Below are 18,604 nucleotides of genomic sequence, written 5' to 3'. Positions count from 1 at the left end.
TAAATCAAAAATTTTTAGTTCGAGTCGATTGCAAAAGTGCAAAGGATGTCCTAGAAAAAGATGTTCAAAATATTGCTAGTAAACAGATCTTTGCCAGATGGCAGGCAATTTTAAGTATTTTTGATTTTGAAATTGCATTCATTAAAGGCAGTGACAATCACATTCCAGACTTTCTAACCCGAGAATTTCTACAGGGTTTTTTTCTATGCCAAAAGGCAGTAGGAATATCCGAACATAATTCGTTAATAATTTTTTCTTCGAATGTTTTGACTTTTTGTTGGAGAAAAGGTTCTTGGAGTTGAGTATCGATTCGTTTAAAATTGATTTCTTCTTTAAGAAATGTGATCTGCTTATATTTTGCCTGAATACAATTTAGTGTTTTTGAGATAGAATTTTCTTGGAAAGCCTTTAGGGTGTGTATTTCGGGATTGGATAGAAAGGTAAATTTTACTGGTTCACCAAATGGATAGGTGGTAACCCCATCATATTCTGTGGTAAAAGGATAAATTATAGTAATGAAAGGAAGTCCTAAAATTACTTTGTCGGTTAAGTTTTTGACTAAAACAAATGGTGTTTTGAAGCATACATTATTTTGACAAACATGAGCTTTAGGGATTTCATATTTTATATCCATCTTGGTTCCGTTAGCTGATCTTAATGACTCTTTTGTTTTTTCAAAGTATTTAGAAGGTATTAAGCCTTCTTGGATACAGTTGAGATCTGCACCAGAATCAATAAGCGCTGTTGTTACTAACTGGAAATCATTAATTTTAATTTGTACTGTGGTATACCATTTTTTGAGTTTGATTTGACGAATGATGCTGATAGTGTTTTGTTCTGATGTTTCCACATCATTTTGCCCAGGTGGATCGTTATTAAGAGGGTTGTCATTAGAATGCTGTAGTTTAAGGAATTCATGTTCTATTTTGAGAATAGTTAAGTCATGTTTGATTTCTTTGTTGTCATGACTGATTTCTAAATTTGTTTTTTGTAAAGACTGTATTTGTGTTTTAATTGTCTTTATTTCTTGTTGTAGGTCTTGGATTGTTATTTCTTTTTTACTAGTTTTAAATTTGTCAAAGGTTGAGGTAAGACAAATTTTTTCCTGAGGGATATTAACAACGTTTTCTTGTGTGATTAATTTTTTCAATTTCTTAAGATATTCTGATTACCGCCTAGGTGTTGACTTTTCTATAAAATTAATCACAGTTATCAACGTTTTCTTATATATATATATATATATATATACCCTAAACCTAAAGTTTCTGGAGACTACATGTTCTTTGACTTCGTAATGCCATTTAAAGATCCAGGGGGGCTTGTATTTGGCCATAAAATGTAATGCGACTGGAAAATTCAAGTCATAATTTGTGAAATTCATGACTGTTGAGAAACAGGTGACTGCATTCTTGATTTCTTGTGGGAGGATATCGAAAGGGCAACCATGAGCCCTCCACCATCCGAGGAACCACATTGGAAATTGTCTGTTGAATTTGAAATTGAAATTTAAGAACCATGAATGACTGGAATCATCAGTTTGATGAAGGAAGATGGTATTCCATGCTTCTTCATAATCATAGTAATTGAATGAGAGGTCTCCGCATTTGTGGTAGGTGAAAGGAGGATCACCCCATTGAGAAAGAGAAATGATGCGAACTATGTAGAGAGAATGGTATAAGATTTTGGTTGAGTCTTTTTTGTCAGGAATAGGTTTAATGGTGATTGACTTAGTTTCAAAAAGAATATCTCTATAAAACTTTAATGACTTGCTAGGGTGACTAGGTAAAAAGTGAAAACCAGGAGGGTAATAAGCTTTGACTAAAGACATTGGATTTTTTAGATGACTCATGGTTGGTTCAACATAAAAGAGATGGTGAACAGTTCGCTGAAAGTAAGGAGAGGTTTTTTTTGTAATTTGTTTGGGAGTCAGATTTGAATGGGTCATATTGGTTGACTAGAGCTGACTGGTAATTGGGATGATTAGTACTGTTTGGCTCCAATTTTGCTGCAGCTGGTCAACAGTCTCTTTTCTTGCGCGGGCGTGCCAGCACCGTTTGGGTGCGGTCGTCGGGGGTGTCCCTTGACCTGACTTCTGTTGAGCGATTGTGGACGAGGAGAGCACCAACCTCGTCGTGGGATTCTTTGTGCCTCGTGGTGAGGACTTTTGCTAATCTTCTTGCGTCACCAAATCGATACTCGATGTTGTATATCGAGCAGAGCGAGAACCACCGGGAAGTAGAGAGAACTTGCTAAAACGTGACTTTAGCTTGGCTGGGTTGCTAGGGCGTTACCCTTGCTTGGCTGGTTCTGTAACCGTTGTGGTCGCGGCACTACCGTCGGCTCCCGAGGAGACTAGGACCGAAGCACGTTGACAGAGGGTTTGGTGGCACTGAAAGTCGGCTTCTGAGAAGACTAGGACTAGGAGTATGATCACCGGTAAGAGAAAGAGAAGGAGAGGAGTTGCTCTTAGAGAGGTTTGCTCTAGAGAGAACTTAGATCATCTTAGAGATGTTGTTGTTGAATGTGAATGTGTGTGTTAGAATGAGAGGAGAAGGTGTTTATATAGGGAAGAAAAAGAAGAGTGAAATGATGAGTGGAAGAAAAATAATGAAAGTAGATCTAAGTTCACTTGTAAAATATGGAAAAGATAGAGAAAAGATGAAATGAAAGCAAAGCATGAAGGTGCAGCAACATGGAAGTGGTGATGATCTATTAAAGAGATTGTAGAAGAAAAATATATCCAAGGAAAAAGAGAAAAGCATCTAGCTTTCTTCATGTGGGTAGGAAACATGAACATGTGAATATTGAGCTGGTTTTAGATCAGTTTCTGCCCCTTTATTCCTTCAATTATTTCTCCAACAAGATTTCATTATATGCCTTCAACGTCTTCATATGAAATGTTCCACTATGAGTGTAGATCATCCTGACAAATTTTCAGATTTTTATTCCATGTGGTTGGGCCGAAAATGCTGCTGGACCTCTTACAGGTCCAGTTTTCCAGTTTTGCTTCTGTAGAAAATTGGGCTGTTTGTTTGAAGGCTTTCCACTCAAAAAAAGCTCTTGTACTCTTCATAAGAAATGATCCTTGGGATGTCTAGAATGGATCTGGAAAGTTTCAGCACATTTCGATTTCATTTGGTTAGTCTGCCACCCCTCCTTCCTTGTCTATCTCGGTTTTTCCTAGCCGAAGTAGGAAAATATGCTAAAGTTGACTTGTCATACTTCCATAGTAGGCTTTATTTAGCCTCTAAATATATATTTCGAGCTTGTCGACAATATATAGCTTGAGCCACTGATATTGGCTCAATTTCTCCAAGACGTGCCTTGTCAGGCCAAAATGTTCATTTTTGGTCCAAACATTGCCCCCCAGACCTCGAAGTCAAAGGTCCTCGTCTTGACTGAAGAGGTCTTGAATCAGCACTGCTCTTATAATGTCGTTGCTCCAAAGCCACTTGTATTGGCTTGACTAAAATTACTTGAACAGTAGCCTCTCTCCCTCTTAATTATACATAGTGAGCATACATATATTAATCGCCAGTCTTCCTTCGCGAACCATCCTTTGCGAGGCCATGTAATTAAAACCATTTCGCTGCCAACAATTCGCAACCCAGCTTTCGCCACAATTATTGGCAAAAATATTTATTTGACCTCCTCCACTGCTAATACCATACTAGGCATATTAAATGCCTCTTGTATATGTGCCCAAACCAATACCAATGGCCTCTTAAGTATATTAGCAAGTTCCAGCCACTATTAGGCAAGAACACAATTTTTTGCATCCTCCGCGACGCACAAATTTGAAACTCTTTTTGTATTTTTGTATTTTTGTATTTTTTTTTTTTAATAAGACAATGTGAATCAAGGTTTAGACATGCGGCCCAAGTATAGTCGTCTAGACACAAATTTTCTTTCAAATCCTTTGGGCAACCTTACTGAAATGGCCAGATGGGGGAGGGCGAACAAGAGAGGCAGAATCCATTTTGGCATGAGCTACTCCCACATAGTGGTTTAGGCCCATTTGCACGCACTTCTGGATTCAAGAACCTGTCATGAACGTTGTCCCCTTTCTAGACACCATTTCACATAGGCTATACTTACTAAGATGAGAAAGGTCATAAGTGTGAAGACAGTTCAACAAGTGTTAATAAAAGCCGCCCTTAACCTTAAGGGACCTGAACTAGGCACCAATAAGGAGTTTAGGCCAATATTAACAAAAGAGACTTCACCTATTCCGTTATGATTCACAAATGACGAAAATAAAAATGAAAACTGAAAATTGACAGGAAATTTAAAAACAAAGAAAGAAGTTAGCAGCACTATATTTGGCTAACCTCCAGAAGGCCACGGGGGAGGCCATCTATGCTTCACTCCAAGCTCCGATGTATCAAAATTTGTAGGGTAAAAATCCCTCCTATGAGAGCTTGTAGAAAAAGAACAAAGATACTTCTCGTTGAAGAATTTGGAGGAATTTGGCTCGTGAGAGGGGTATTCTTGCCCCCCAAGTATCTTTGTTGGTTGACGAGACATGATCTCCAATTGTAATTTGGAAGATGACGGTGTCCCAAGATCGGCTTTGTCGCCAATTGTCGCCAACTTCTCTTGATCAAAGGGATGATCATGGGTCATATCTTGCCCCCCCATGCATCTGATCAGTAGCCACATATTTGGCTTGATCAGTAGAGACATCAGATATTTGTTCAGAGACAATTTTCTTGTCTGAAGAACAATCTTGTTGATGACGTTCTCCATAAGTAGCCTCTATGTAAGGCTGTGATTCACCAGTGAGGCCATTAGGTTGATTGCCACCTATAGGCAAATCAGCCTCATAAATGACCTCTTCTCGAGCGTTCTGCTCAATTTCTAGGTCCCAATCGCGAAACCTCTGCTTTGTTTTTGCGATCAAAATGGCCATGTCCCTGGCTTGCTTTTCTTTATTCCTCTCGATGTTGGCCATGATGATCGCGAGCTGTTCATCAATGCTTGCCCCCTCTGGGATGGGAATAGGCATAAACTCATCATTAATGGCGGTATCGCCAATGGTGGCAACATTGTCCATCAATTCACTTTAGGAATTTCTTTTGGTAAAGATTTTCCCCTGACATCTCAATGATGACGAAAAAAGACTCTAGTATAGTCCCACTGGGCGTGCCAAAATGTTTGTTTTGAAGCCCGGTGGTTGAATGTCTTCAAGAAAAGAAAAAAAAAAATTCTAACCTTGTCCCACTGGGCGTGCCAAAATGTTTGGCTCCAAATTTGCTGCAGCTGGTCAACAGTCTCTTTTCTGCGCGGGCGTGCCAGCACCGTTCGGGTGCGGTCGTCGGGGGTGTCCCTTGACCTGACTTCTTTCAAGCAATTGTGGACGAGGAGAGCACCAACCTCGTCGTGGGATTCTTTCTGCCTCGTGGTGAGGACTTTTGCTGAGCTTTCTTCTTGTTAACACAATCGATACTCAATATTGTAGATCGAGCAGAGCGACATCACCGGGAAATGTTGAGATCTTGCTAAAGCGTGACTTTAGCTTGGCTGGGTTGCTAGGGCGTTACCCTTGCTTGGCTGGTTCTGTAACCGTTGTGGTCGCGGCACTACCGTCGGCTCCCGAGGAGACTAGGATCGAAGCACGTTGACAGAGGGTTTGGTGGCACTGAAAGTCGGCTTCTGAGAAGACTAAGACTAGGAGTGAGATCACCGCTAAGAGAAAAAGAAGGAGAGGAGTTGCTCTTAGAGAGGTTTGCTCTAGAGAGAACTTAGATCATCTTAGAGATGTTTTGATGTTGTGTTGTGAATGTGTGTGTTAGAATGAGAGGAGAAGGTGTTTATATAGGGAAGAAAAAGAAGAGTGAAATGATGAGTGGAAGAAAAATAATGAAAGTAGATCTAAGTTCACTTGTAAAATATGGAAAAGATAGAGAAAAGATGAAATGAAAGCAAAGCATGAAGGTGCAGCAACATGGAAGTGGTGATGATCTATTAAAGAGATTGTAGAAGAAAAATATATCCAAGGAAAAAGAGAAAAGCATCTAGCTTTCTTCATGTGGGTAGGAAACATGAACATGTGAATATTGAGCTGGTTTTAGATCAGTTTCTGCCCCTTTATTCCTTCAATTATTTCTCCAACAAGACTTCATTATATGCCTTCAACGTCTTCATATGAAATGTTCCACTATGAGTGTAGATCATCCTGAAAAATTTTCAGATTTTTATTTCATGTGGTTGGGCCGAAAATGCTGCTGGACCTCTTACAGGTCCAGTTTTCCAGTTTTGCTTCTGTAGAAAATTGGGCTGATTGTTTGAAGGCTTTCCACTCAAAAAAAGCTCTTGCACTCTTCATAAGAAATGATCCTTGGGCTGTCTAGAATGGATCTGAAAAGTTTCAGCACATTTAGATTTCATTTGGTTAGTCTGCCACCCCTCCTTCCTTGTCTAGCTCGGTTTTTCCTAGCCGAAGTAGGAAAATATGCTAAAGTTGACTTGTCATACTTCCATAGTAGGCTTTATTTAGCCTCTAAATATATATTTCGAGCTTGTCGACAATATATAGCTTGAGCCACTGATATTGGCTCAATTTCTCCAAGACGTGCCTTGTCAGGCCAAAATGTTCATTTTTGGTCCAAACAAGTACCAAGGGTGCTACCAATGGTATTGAATCTATTACTGGGTGGTAATGGTAGGGGTGGATGTCCAGCATATGGGACTATATATATATATATATATATATATATATATATATATATATATATATATATATATATATATATATATATATAACACACGGAGCCGTTCGAGAGCAGACGTCCGCAACCCAGAAAATATCACCACTTTGAATACCTTAACGATAATCAATTTGGCTAAAAATTTGCAGAAGTGATCTATACATTAGGACTTAAAAACTAAACGGTTGAGATGCCAAAATATGATCGAAAAATTGGTCTAATGCCCTATTCCTAGAAAAGACGGAAAAAAAAAGGATCCCTTACTCTAAGGTACACACACACACAGAGACACTACCACAAAAGTGGGCTGATACCACCAATTACCGGGCACAAATCGGCTAATGGTGTCTGTGGGAGATATTTGGGTTGGATATATACTTGCATGGTCTCATTATTACTTATATAATAGTGTCTATGCATTTGTTTATTAGTAGATGGTAGCCTCAAAGTTACTTATATCGATGCCAATGCATTTTTCTATTATTACGGCGGGCTGGATATAATGGGGTCCTATTTCTGTTCATGCTTGTAATTCTGCTGATTCTTATAAGATATGTGGGCTTACGTGTCTCCGGATTTCCTTAAATTGAATTGGCACCAACACCCACCTCTACTATTAGGGGTGGGTTCGGTACTTCTGTTTGGTTTTCAGCCGAAATCGAGAAACAAGCCATACCGAACTAGAACTTTGGGTCGGTTTAACATTTTCGAGAGTAACCCAGTTTGGTTCGGCTAGGTTCAAGTTCGGTTTTTAAAAATAAAAAAAAATGAATTATTTAACATTTGTTAAGCTCTTACTCTCGATTGCAAATCAAATACTACAGAGAAACACCTCATCAAAATAAGCATAGCTGGTTAGATATCCATACTCATAACCCAAGAACACATTGAATTCAGAGAAACAAATAACAACGTATACCGAATCAAAAAAGGGAACTTAATTACTAACCAATATGAAATGTGTCCTTGCTACCTTAAGCCTTCTTTACCAGATCATGAACAAGCTCATCCATTTACTGCCATTAAATTCATACCAGCACAAAATCAAGACAAACCCAGAACAAATTTGAACCCAAATTATCAAAAGCAAAGAAATTTGAAACTGAAATAGCTTGGATTCATATTGTCGCCGTCGATAATCTCTTGCTGCAAATCCTTGGGGGTTCTTGTCATCAATCGTGCACCCAACTAAGAGATTCTCCTTCACAATCCTGCTCAGGTCTTGGCCATCGATCTGGTCTTCATGTTCTTGCTTCTTGATGTCGTGATCTGACTCCTTAAGAGCCTTGATGACCAGAGCAGCGGAGAAGAAAAGACTGGCCAAAGAAGAGACGCTGAAATGAAATGCTGTGAGGCTGAGTGAGGACTATTTATATAGCGACGCTCTAGGGCTTCTGATCAAAACTCAAAAAAAAACAACGTCGGTTTAGTAAGTTTGGTTCGGTTCGGTCCGGATCGATTTTTGACACCCTGAAACTGAAAATCGAACCATTTCAGTTTTTTTTTTTTTTCCTGTGCTGTTTTTTCGGCTTCGATTCGGCTTTCGGCTTGGTTTTTTTCTGTTTTCGGTTTCGCGAACCCACCCCTATCCTCTACGATGACCCTGAAGACGTCAACAAGTGAGAAGCTCTTACACGCTTGCTCGCTCACATCAGTCATCACCCAGGGATTCGACGTCTCCAAGTTCGATCTTCTCTTAGTTTCGAAAATCTAATTCTCAAGGCTCTGTTTACTTATAAATTTTGATATGAGAAAATTGTGTTTCAGCTCGAGTTGGTGAATTGCAATTGTGGGTCGTTAAGAACGTAGCAACTCAGTTGTTGGAAGTGAATCACTTTTACCCGTTACATTATTATGCTTAATAATATGTTAATCTGAACCATACTACCTGATAAGCTATCTTGTTCTTATGGATTCGAATCATAATGGGTCTCTCACCTCAAGTCTTGATTTGAGGTCATCGGCCTCATCTCTAGACTCCTCCTTTGGCATCATCATCCGCCCCAAAAAGGTATTAATTTCTTTCAACTTGGGTAAAAAGCTGGATTTTTTCATTGAATCTTACAACAACATCCTCAGCTCACACTTACATTTACATGGGACTAGTACTGTTACAGTCATAACAACTTCCTCGTCTTGTTTATACCTTTTCATTCAACAACTGAAATAGCATGCAACTGTTTTCTAATTTCATTTTGTTGACGGGTATATTGATATAGATTTTGTAGTGTCTACACCTGTTTTTATTTTTCCTCTGGATAGAAGTCAAATCCTTCACCTAATCAGATTTTGTGCATTACCTGATCCAAACAAGAATTGAGATGATATCTCCAATTCTGTTATTTCATTTTTTTTTGAAAAATTGGTCCAAATGGTACTTGAACTATATCACTTTTTAAAATTCGGTACATTAAGTTTCAGAAATGTCAAAACGATATCTGAGATTCGTACCCTGACCGAATATATGTACCTGGGGCCATTAGCTCTGTTACGGAAGCTGTCATCTGACAATTTTTTAAGGGTATTTTCATCATTTCATATATATATATATATATATATATATATATATATATATATATATATATATATATATATTTTTTTTTTTTTTTTTTTCTCTAAGCATTTTTCCTCTCTCTCTCTTCCCAGTTTGTTCTTCTCCTTCACAACATAATCTGCCTCCCTGAAAATCATCCTCCCCACCAACGCCCAATTTGTCGAGATGCATTCGGGTTTTGCCAAAAGAACGAAACCCAGAATTGGGGAAAATCATTAATAAAGAAGGGATTGAAAAATTGGGTTCTGAAACCCAAAACTGGGCAAATCGCAGAAATGGATATCGGGTCGTCTCGAAAGTATGTGACTGTCTATCTTCTTCTTCTTCTTCCCTGTTTCGATTTCTAATGCGACACCGTTTTGGATTGAATGAGTACTCAGTCGTTTTTGTTAGTTCTGGTTTTTAAATGGAGATGGTCGGATTACTGGTAGCGAAGGCGCGGAGTTCTTCGCCATGTCCAAGCTTCTAGACCCGAACTCAAGCAGGTTCTTCAAGTTTCTTTGATTTTTTTTTTTTACTGTTTCTTCGTTCTGGTTTTGTTCGATTTCTAAGCGTGAAGTATTAATTTGCCATTGGAAATAAGCTTTAGAGGTTTGTTATGGTTTGATTGATGTGTAGAAAGTCCCAAAGGCCTAGCCGCTTCAGGAGCTCCTCATGGCGCTGCAAGTTACAGATTTTTAGCGGGCACAAAGGGAATTGGGTTCAGGGTTTGTCTGAGGATTTCAAGTTTGTGTTGAGCAGCTTTTGGATTCCTCTTTCGACCTCTGCGGGAGAAGGTTATGAGGTACCTGAACGAGAAGAGTACCCATCTTCGCTGGAGAAAAGGGTCAGAGATGGAGACGAAACGAGAAAAGTTGAAGGCAAAAAGGAAGAGTGGAAGACTTCTCTATTTGGAATCGAGATTTGGATCCACCCTCACGGAGGATCTAAGAAAGAAGAACTGACGGGAAAAATATAAATAAAAAAAGAATAAAGGGAAAATTGGTCATTTTGTGATCAAAATATACAAGCTGCTAACTTCCGTAACGGATCTAACAGCCCCAGGTATATATATTCGGTCGGGGTACGAATCTCAGATAGCGTTCTGACATTTCTAAAACTTGATGTACTAAAGTTTATAAGTGAGATAGTTTCAGTACCATTTGGATCAATTTCCCTTTTTTTTTTAATATAAAGTTTTCTTTTTAGATATATGAGACTCTCTTGGCCTGCTAACTGCAGTCCATGTATTGGTTTTTATCTTAAGGGTGTTTATCATAGGTGGGGTCTGAACTTTTCTGGACCGGATAAAATAGTATCTGAACTTTCAAAGTGATCAAATAGGGACATGAACTTCTAAAACCACATTATTGCGTCTGTATTCTGTTAAGCGCAGGGGCAAATCAAATATTTTACTCAAATTGATCACCCCCAATTATTGTTTCCCAATAAATAATAACGGTAATCATTCCAGCATTATGTTTTCTTGAATAATTTTTACTGTTCTTCAAAAATTATTGCGATTAATTTTTACAAAGTAAAATTAAGGAACAAAAAAAAGTGATCTACAGCAAAGTATTTATTAATCTTTATTATAATACTGTTTTTTTAGGTAATTATAATACTGTTTTTATATAATTTAATATGTCTATTTATGTTAAGATAATCACTTGGTTGAGTTACCGTAAGTTTTGTAATTTTAGTATTTTATTGTCAGTTAATATGCATGTCTTGGCTATTAGGGTCATTATGTCCCCCCCATGTATTCTATGGTTTCATTAATGATCATGGCCTCAGGGTAGCCTGTTCTGGCCCTTCCTTCAAAAAAAAAAAAAAAAAAGCTTCATCTTTTGATTCTTTTCAGAATATTTTGTTGTATAATCACTTTTTTTCCCCTTAAATTTACTTTTGTAAAAATTAATTAGAATTCTGGCTAATTTTTGAAGAACAATAAAAATTATTCAAGAAAACATGATGCTGGAATGTTGGATATTGTTATTATTTATCAGTAGACTAATTGGAGGTAAATATGATGGAAAGTTTCATATGAATTGTGTTGGGGGAAAGAGTAAATTGTTTTTGGAGGAAAAATAAGATAGAAATGATGGAAATATGTTTATCCACGTCAGATGAGGTTATGATAGTCATTTTAGTGGTTAATTTGAGCGAAATTTTTGATTTGCCCCTACATGTAACGGAATATAGACGGAAGCACCGAGGAAGATCATTGTTCGCATAGTTCAGTGCGTTATTGGAAGCTCAATCCCCGCGAAGGATAACGATTCATATAGAAGTTGGTGCAACCATGCAAGGAAGTACCGTGATTGACCAGTCACACCGAAAATAAATAAAATCTTGGGAAAATTTCACAAATGGTCACTCAACTATGACTCATTCGACACTTTGGTCACTAAAGTTTCAAATATATCACTTTGGTCACTCAACTATTACATTGTCAACCACTTAAGTTACTTTGTTAATTTTTTTCATTAAAAAAAATTATAAAAAATACTCTTTGGGTGACTTAAGTGATTGACAGTGTAATAGTTGAGTGACCAAAATGATATATTTGAAACTTCAATGACCAAAATGTTGAATGAGTCATAGTTGAGTGACCATTTGTGGAATTCTCCTTAAAATCTTTAAATTGTTTGTTCAGAAAGTAGATCGGCATGTGTAGGAGAAATTAAGTCCATTTAGGACTTGCCTTGGAGATCACGTTAGGTCTAGCCGTCTTGGTATTTGAGGTTATTTTTCGCCTGTGAGAAACTTCCTTTCTTGTTAAGTCTCCACTCAATTGGATCTTCTTTTCTTTGCTGATGAATTGGTTAAATTCTGTTTAAGTTGTCGAGCTGGTGTAGATTATCCATTGTCTTTCTAATGTTATAGATCAAGTTCAATTAATGGTAGAAAATATCACATGTACCAAAATCTTTCAAGTGTTTGACTACTCAAAACTCATTTTTTTCATTACACGCATATCACTGATAAGGGTTCATTTTTTTCAGATCTTGGCTTGAAGATCTCCAACCACCAGACGTGCTTGGCAACACCGCTACTCCATTGGGTTCATTGAGTTTCGATCAACAAACCACTGACCCTCAAGATTAAACTTCAAATTTTTGATCTGTTATTGGGTTCTTGTAAAACAAATCTGGGAATGCAGAAGACGCAAGATTGGGAGAGATGAAGTTTTTGAGTTCTTTAGATATTTATTTATCTTATTGTGTCATTTGATGAAACCATCCTCATAAAATGTAAGTTTAACAGAAAACTTAACGGCGGGTATCAAAATATAAGACTGGATAGAATTTAAGGTACTAAAGTGATCGTTTTGTAACTTCAGATAGCAAAGTGTCGAATCGCTTTAAATCGGGGTACTATAGTGTGAGATGTTAATTTGTTTTCCTGTAAATGTAAGCTTCATTATTTTTCACAAATTGGGTGTTGTTGAACTGCAGAGTCGTTCTCAAGTATTTCTGTACTGAATTACTACAACAAAATTATGTACCCAAGGAAAAAAAAAATTACTACAACAAACTTCCGTACCCAAGCAAAAAAAAATTACTACAACTTGTGTTAACGGAAACAGAAATCAGTTATAGAAGACTGTTGGGTATATGATATAAATTGTCACGCCCCGAATTTTGAATAACACATTCAAAATCCGAAACATGAATTAAACAACTTAAACAAATAAACGTTCTGAATTCTTTTCTCAGAAACAACTCCACCACTTACACAAAATTTCCAAATCGGTAAACTTCGAGTTAATTATTACAATTCACTCTCACAAGAAATATTGTAAAGCTCTAAATGAGCATAACACACCTCACCGGCTCACAAAGCAATTCAGATTGACACAATTGCAGCTACTCTACGCAGCTCGATCTCCGTCCTGATTCTCTTGACCTGTAGGATTACCCGCTACACAATTTGAATAGTGTACCGGGATTGCAACAACACAAACCCGGTAAGCTTTTGACAGCCCGTATGAGTAAACAAGGAATTGCACGACTTTAAAGAACAAATCAATTTAAGTGATTCTTAGTATAAAAATTGAAGTGCACAACGTCACTTCAAACATCAATCAACTCACATCTCACCATGACCATCCAAACAACTAAACTTTCCCTTTCCAATATATACTCAAGGGTATATGATAGTTATAAAAACCCCTCCACGCAGCATGTCATACTCAAAGACACATAAAAACTTGAGGTTATCCCTCAAACAGTATGATGGCAGACAGACTAGAGCTCTAACTGAATCGTAACCTGTCACCTTGGCCAAGGTTCAATCTTACGATAATACGTGTCATAATCATCGACACACGATGAAGACACCTGCCACTATCATCGACGCACGATGAAAACACTTGCCACAATCATCGACACACGATGAAAATACTTGGCACTTTCATCGACACACGATGAGAACACTTGCCACAATCATCGACACACGATGAAAATACTGGGCACTTTCATCGACACACGATGAGAACACTTGCCACAATCATCGACACACGATGAGAATACTTGGCACCATCATCGACACACGATGAGAACACTTGACACTAACATATAATTTGTCTACACATTTCAACTATCGCACTTTACTCAACTACTCTTTATCACGAACAACTCAATACATCACACAATGTCATAACTTTCAATATATATTTCACGTAAATATATATATATATATATATATATATATATATATATATATATATATATATATATATATATATATATACGTAATCACCTACACAAGAGTGACTACTAATACCATCTATAGTTCACATGCAATAAAAACAAGAAATTCATTTTTATACTTAAATTCATTTTCCTTACCTGTGAGTAGTAGCCCTATGAACCGTAGTCGATCAAGTTCATATTATTTCAAAACAAATCTTTATTTTCTTAAAACAATTTTCCACACCTTTATAATTCAATATAAATCACTAAATTTCGGTTCATGAAGGAACCATGTGCGATTTTACTCACCTCTAATCCAGCTGCATCTTCTTAACAGCTCAACAACAATTTCACAAATTGTCCGCCAAATCGATCCGTCAATCACCTAATCCAACACGATCTTAACTTAGCAATTTATTCAAAAACCATACAAATACAACAATCCAACGGTCGGATTCTAAATTAATGATGATCCAACGGTCGGATCGAAATTATACGATGATCCAACGGTCGGATCCTCACGGATCGCCCTCAGGATCATCCTCCAAAATTATCACGAAGATCCAACGGTTGGATCTTCTTGAATCGTCCTTACAAACATCTCCACAAATTTATACGAAAATCCGACGGACGGATTCTCACGAATCGCCTCGCTAATCACTGTTTTGCATTTATACGAAGATCCAACGGTCGGATCTTCGCCCATGACCACACAAAGTCACTGGGACAGTCATAAGATCATCATATCAAAACTACAAGTCCATCTGACGGTCCTAACTTCACAGATCACAAATCTAACGATCGAAATCGATCGAAACTTAAAAATTCATAACTTAATCATACGATATCCAAAAATTGCGTATAATATATCGAAATGATCGTATTGAAATATAGAATCTAAAAATGCACAGAAACTATATTTTTGACCCCCGGAGGTGGCCGGAAAAGGGACGCCGGAGTTAGGGCAGAGCCGCCGCCGACCACCGCCAATGGTGTCGGGGCCGGGCTGCTCCTCTTCCTCTCATCTTGCTTAACAACTTTCATAACTATCATGTAAGCTGAAAATGACCGGAAGTGGTTGAAATTACCTAAAACAGTCGAGGTGGCCGGAAAATTTCCAGAATCCGGCGAAATTTGCAGAATCCGGCAAGGCTTGATTTCGACGTCAAAACTTCAATTTCAGGCTTCGATCCCTTCTAGAGAGTTGTTAAGAACATCAAGGAGAACTCACTGGTTCAAGAATCAATCAAAACGATGCACTACAGCTCGAGATATACCGATCGAAAGATTTTCGTTTCGGATTGAAAACTTACCGAGCTCCGACGAACGTGAAACCGGTCACTCTAGGTGCAATCCTCCTAGTATGATGATCAGCAGGTTGAGGGGAGTTCATGGAGCCAAGGATCGGAGTTTTGGTGGCCGGAGCTAGGAGAAAACCGGCGTTGACCAAAATCGTGCTTAAATCGAAACCGGGCCGCCGCCGCCGCTAGGGGCCGTGCCGCCGTGCAAGGCTGCCACAGACAGGTGCGCAAGGACCATACGAAGCCAATGGAAGAAGTTTGGTGAGGATCGGTGGCCGGAGGAGGAAGATATGGCCAAACGAAAATCGGAGGCGATTTCCGGCCGGGACGAGGGCTGCAGCAGCTTTTTTCTATTTTTGTAAATTCTGAAACTATTTTCGGAAATTTCCGAAAATGGAAGCTTTATACTAAATTGAAAACTTTTTCAAAAAATCATAACTAATTCATACGAACTCCGATTTTTGCGTTCCGCATATGCCCGCGATCGTATCGACGAGCTCTACAACTTTCATGAAGGAAGTTTTCCCAAATTTTGAACGTATAAAAAGTCAACTTTCGCGAGCCCCTAAATAACGTTCGTTTTCGAAAATTAATCGTTCGAACTAATTCCACAACTTCTCCAAGCCTCGTACTCGCTCCCACTATCGTGAAATCAATTCTAAAAATCCACGGAATTTAATTTAGATTTTTCGGGGTATTACATAAATTGCTGACCGTAACAAACACAAACAAAAATTTCCAGAAGCTTTCTTCAGTCTCAGGAATCACTCTCAGTCTCTCTCTCTCTCCCTCTCTCTCACACACATTCTCATTCTCAGACTTCAACAAGAAAGTAGCAAGAAAATGGCCCTTTGTCTTCTTCAACCTTTCCTTTCGTCTCTTTCTGTCTGTACAGACTTCAAGAAAAGCAGCAGGCAACAGGTTTTTGTCTTCTGGGCTCTTGGTGCCCTCGCATGAATTCCTCATATCCAGTCTCGAAATCACCACAGGCATCGGCCGATTCCGGCTTCTGTTGCAGCGGCTCAAAGTCCGTCATTGCAATCCCACCCCTCCTCTCTACAGAACAATGGAAATGCAATGCTACATGCTTCTTTTGCTGCTCATGATGTGGATGGATTGCTCCACAGGTTTGAACAAGTAATATGGCAACTCCAGAAAATCTTCACCTATCCTCAGAACCCAAACTCTCTGATCCTAAGTGCTCTTGAAACCTCTCCGATAGCCATTGACCTGAATAATTGCCATAAAGCTATACATGAAGTTTCACATCTGGTCCACAACTTCAACTCCTCAGCACCATCATCAACTCAGACTGCAGGATGCAACCTTCAGCAGCTCAAGGCTACACTACTAGAAATCTGTTCATTTACATCACCACTATTAAATCGGTCGGAATTGCCCGCGATGTAAAAAAAACATATAAACATCGGCTTATGAAATATCGATTTCTATTGTGGTTATAAACATCGGTCGTTAAATTAACCGATGTGTAAACTTTCGTTCAAAAATTTTGAAAAAAACACGGAGGGACTAAGTTAAAAAGTTTGAGAAACGCGGGGTCCAAAATTTTAATTCCTCCAACACTTAGTCATTTTGTCTGAAACTTTCGAACCCTAATTGATAAACTCTCACTGCCTCCTTCTTCGCGTTCCCGACCTCAGCTCCTTCTCCAATTAACCTGACCCGCGCCCCCGACCACAGCTCATTCTCCGACCTGACCCGGGGCCCCGACCTCAGCTCAGAGCCTGGAGCTCGTTCTTCGTCCTGACCTCGAGCTCATTCTCCGACCTAAGCCACCTCAAGCCTTTTCTCCGACCACCACCAGCGTATGTTCTCTCTCTTCTCTCCACCACCATTACTGATTTTGTCTCTCTTCTAATATGACACTGCTCCGGTGAGCCCGCTGTTAAACAGGTCCGGTTTCGAATTTGATTTCTTCTAGTTGAGGGATTCAAGTTGATTTTGCTTCCGCCCGAAACCCTATTCAACTCTTCCCGTGATTTGGTAATTTCTTTCCGATTGGCAAATCTCTCTTTTCTAACTTTGTTTCCGACTTTCCAGGTTGCCCAAGCGAAGAAGCCCATCATTGCTCCTCCTCCCAAAAGCCAGTGTGAGTCAATTTGCCTCATTCCTATTTGAATTTTGAATTTGGATTTGTTTTATATTTATTGTTGCTTCAATCCAGTTTTCTACTTTTCATATCCCTCAGATCCAATTCCTCTTCTTTTCGATTTTGACCTAACTTTTTTGGTTTTCTGAAATTTTTATTTTTTAGGGATTTTGATTTATGATGCGATTGCTTTTAAAATTGTTGCAATATGGGGACCAAGAGGGATTTCAGCACTGCGATTCTCGAACAGAAGAAGGCAGTAAATCTCCTTGTCGTCGATGAAGCCATCAACGATGACAACTCCGTCGTCACTGTCCACCCTGAGACCATGGAGAAGCTCTAGCTAGCTCTTTAGGGGCGACACAATCCTCATCAAGGTGCGATTTTGATGTGTTTTTGTTGGTTTATTTGGAATATTGTTGAAGAAAATTGATGGAATTTTGCTTAATTAGGTTTTGGGTAGTGAGTGAAGGATGGATTTATAGTTGGGTTGATGGGTTTTAGGTGTTTTGTTTGAGATCTGGTGACTGGGTGTATTTGGGTGTCCGGAAGTTGGGATTTTCTGCTGGCTCTGAACCCCTGTACTATTTTTTAATTGTCTTAATCACCTTGTTTAAGTTGCACTCTTGTGATTCCTAATTCTGACATTGCATTGGATGATAGAAAGATAGGGTGGACGGTCATTAATGCTAAAATGTGAATTATGCAGGATGTCTCAAAGAGTGTGACAAAACTTGCCGTGAGAGAATCCCGAGCTCAGGATTTGAGGAATGAAATTCTCACCTCTAAAAAGTGACAAGGTTCTGAGCAAGAAGCCCCCTACTCCTCACCTGCGAGTTGTGGCTGATTATCTGTTGGATGCAACAACTAAAGAAGCCAACAAGAGAGTTAAGCTTGCGAGAGCTGCAATGGGTAACAACAACCCTGGTTGCCGTGGATTCAAGAAAGATAAGGACCGCCTTAAGTCTCTCAGTGCTCAGGTATACTTTAGCTTCCTTTTTGTACTTATTTCTTCATGATTATACTTCATGTTGGTAGGCAGAGACCAGAAGTTGCTAATTGATTTGTTATAATCTAATGCTAGGGACCCAAGAAAGGAAGATGGGAAAGAAAAGATGGCAGTGACAACCATAAGCAAAAAAGGCAAAAGACTTAATTTATCTATTTATCTCATCCATGTGTTGTATAGACAGAGGGTTTATTAGCCACCTCCCAATTTGTTTCAATCCTTAGTGTTGGTATTTGGCTTT

At 38.7% G+C, this 18,604-nt stretch overlaps 1 protein-coding gene and 2 long non-coding RNA genes across 4 annotated transcripts; 2 read left to right on the top strand and 1 right to left on the bottom strand.

Moving 5' to 3' along the window:
* The first annotated feature begins 9,319 nt into the window (after positions 1–9,319).
* Positions 9,320–10,409, top strand: LOC133713418 (uncharacterized). The gene is made up of 2 exons (XM_062139436.1): positions 9,320–9,749; positions 9,883–10,409. The coding sequence occupies exons 1-2, from the start codon at positions 9,718–9,720 to the stop codon at positions 10,220–10,222; spliced, it is 372 nt and encodes a 123-aa protein (XP_061995420.1). The 5' UTR covers positions 9,320–9,717; the 3' UTR covers positions 10,223–10,409.
* A 2,471-nt stretch (positions 10,410–12,880) lies between these two features.
* On the bottom strand, positions 12,881–15,345 carry LOC133713433 (uncharacterized). Of its 2 annotated transcripts, XR_009848011.1 has the most exons (4): positions 15,257–15,345; positions 15,032–15,173; positions 14,253–14,328; positions 12,881–13,170 (listed from the first exon to the last, which is right to left on the bottom strand). It is a non-coding gene; the product is annotated as an uncharacterized LOC133713433 (long non-coding RNA). The 2 variants fall into 2 exon arrangements; XR_009848010.1 differs by having other exon boundaries at positions 15,032–15,331.
* Positions 15,346–16,903: 1,558 nt separating this feature from the next.
* Positions 16,904–18,497, top strand: LOC133717739 (uncharacterized). Its single transcript, XR_009849908.1, has 5 exons — positions 16,904–17,070; positions 17,159–17,354; positions 17,520–17,731; positions 18,064–18,334; positions 18,439–18,497. It is a non-coding gene; the product is annotated as an uncharacterized LOC133717739 (long non-coding RNA).
* The last annotated feature ends 107 nt before the right edge of the window (positions 18,498–18,604 follow it).

This window comes from Rosa rugosa, chromosome 6 (assembly GCF_958449725.1).
Source record: "Rosa rugosa chromosome 6, drRosRugo1.1, whole genome shotgun sequence".
Lineage (NCBI taxonomy): Eukaryota > Viridiplantae > Streptophyta > Magnoliopsida > Rosales > Rosaceae > Rosa > Rosa rugosa.
This window is presented reverse-complemented; position numbering and strand designations above follow the sequence as displayed.

Excerpts from the sequence above, each read along its gene's own strand:
- LOC133713418 (XM_062139436.1), top strand. The coding sequence starts at position 9,718 with ATGTCCAAGCTTCTAGACCCGAACTCAAGCAG. Across the intron at positions 9,750-9,882 it reads CTAGACCCGAACTCAAGCAG|AAAGTCCCAAAGGCCTAGCC; the intron begins GTTCTTCAAGTT and ends ATTGATGTGTAG.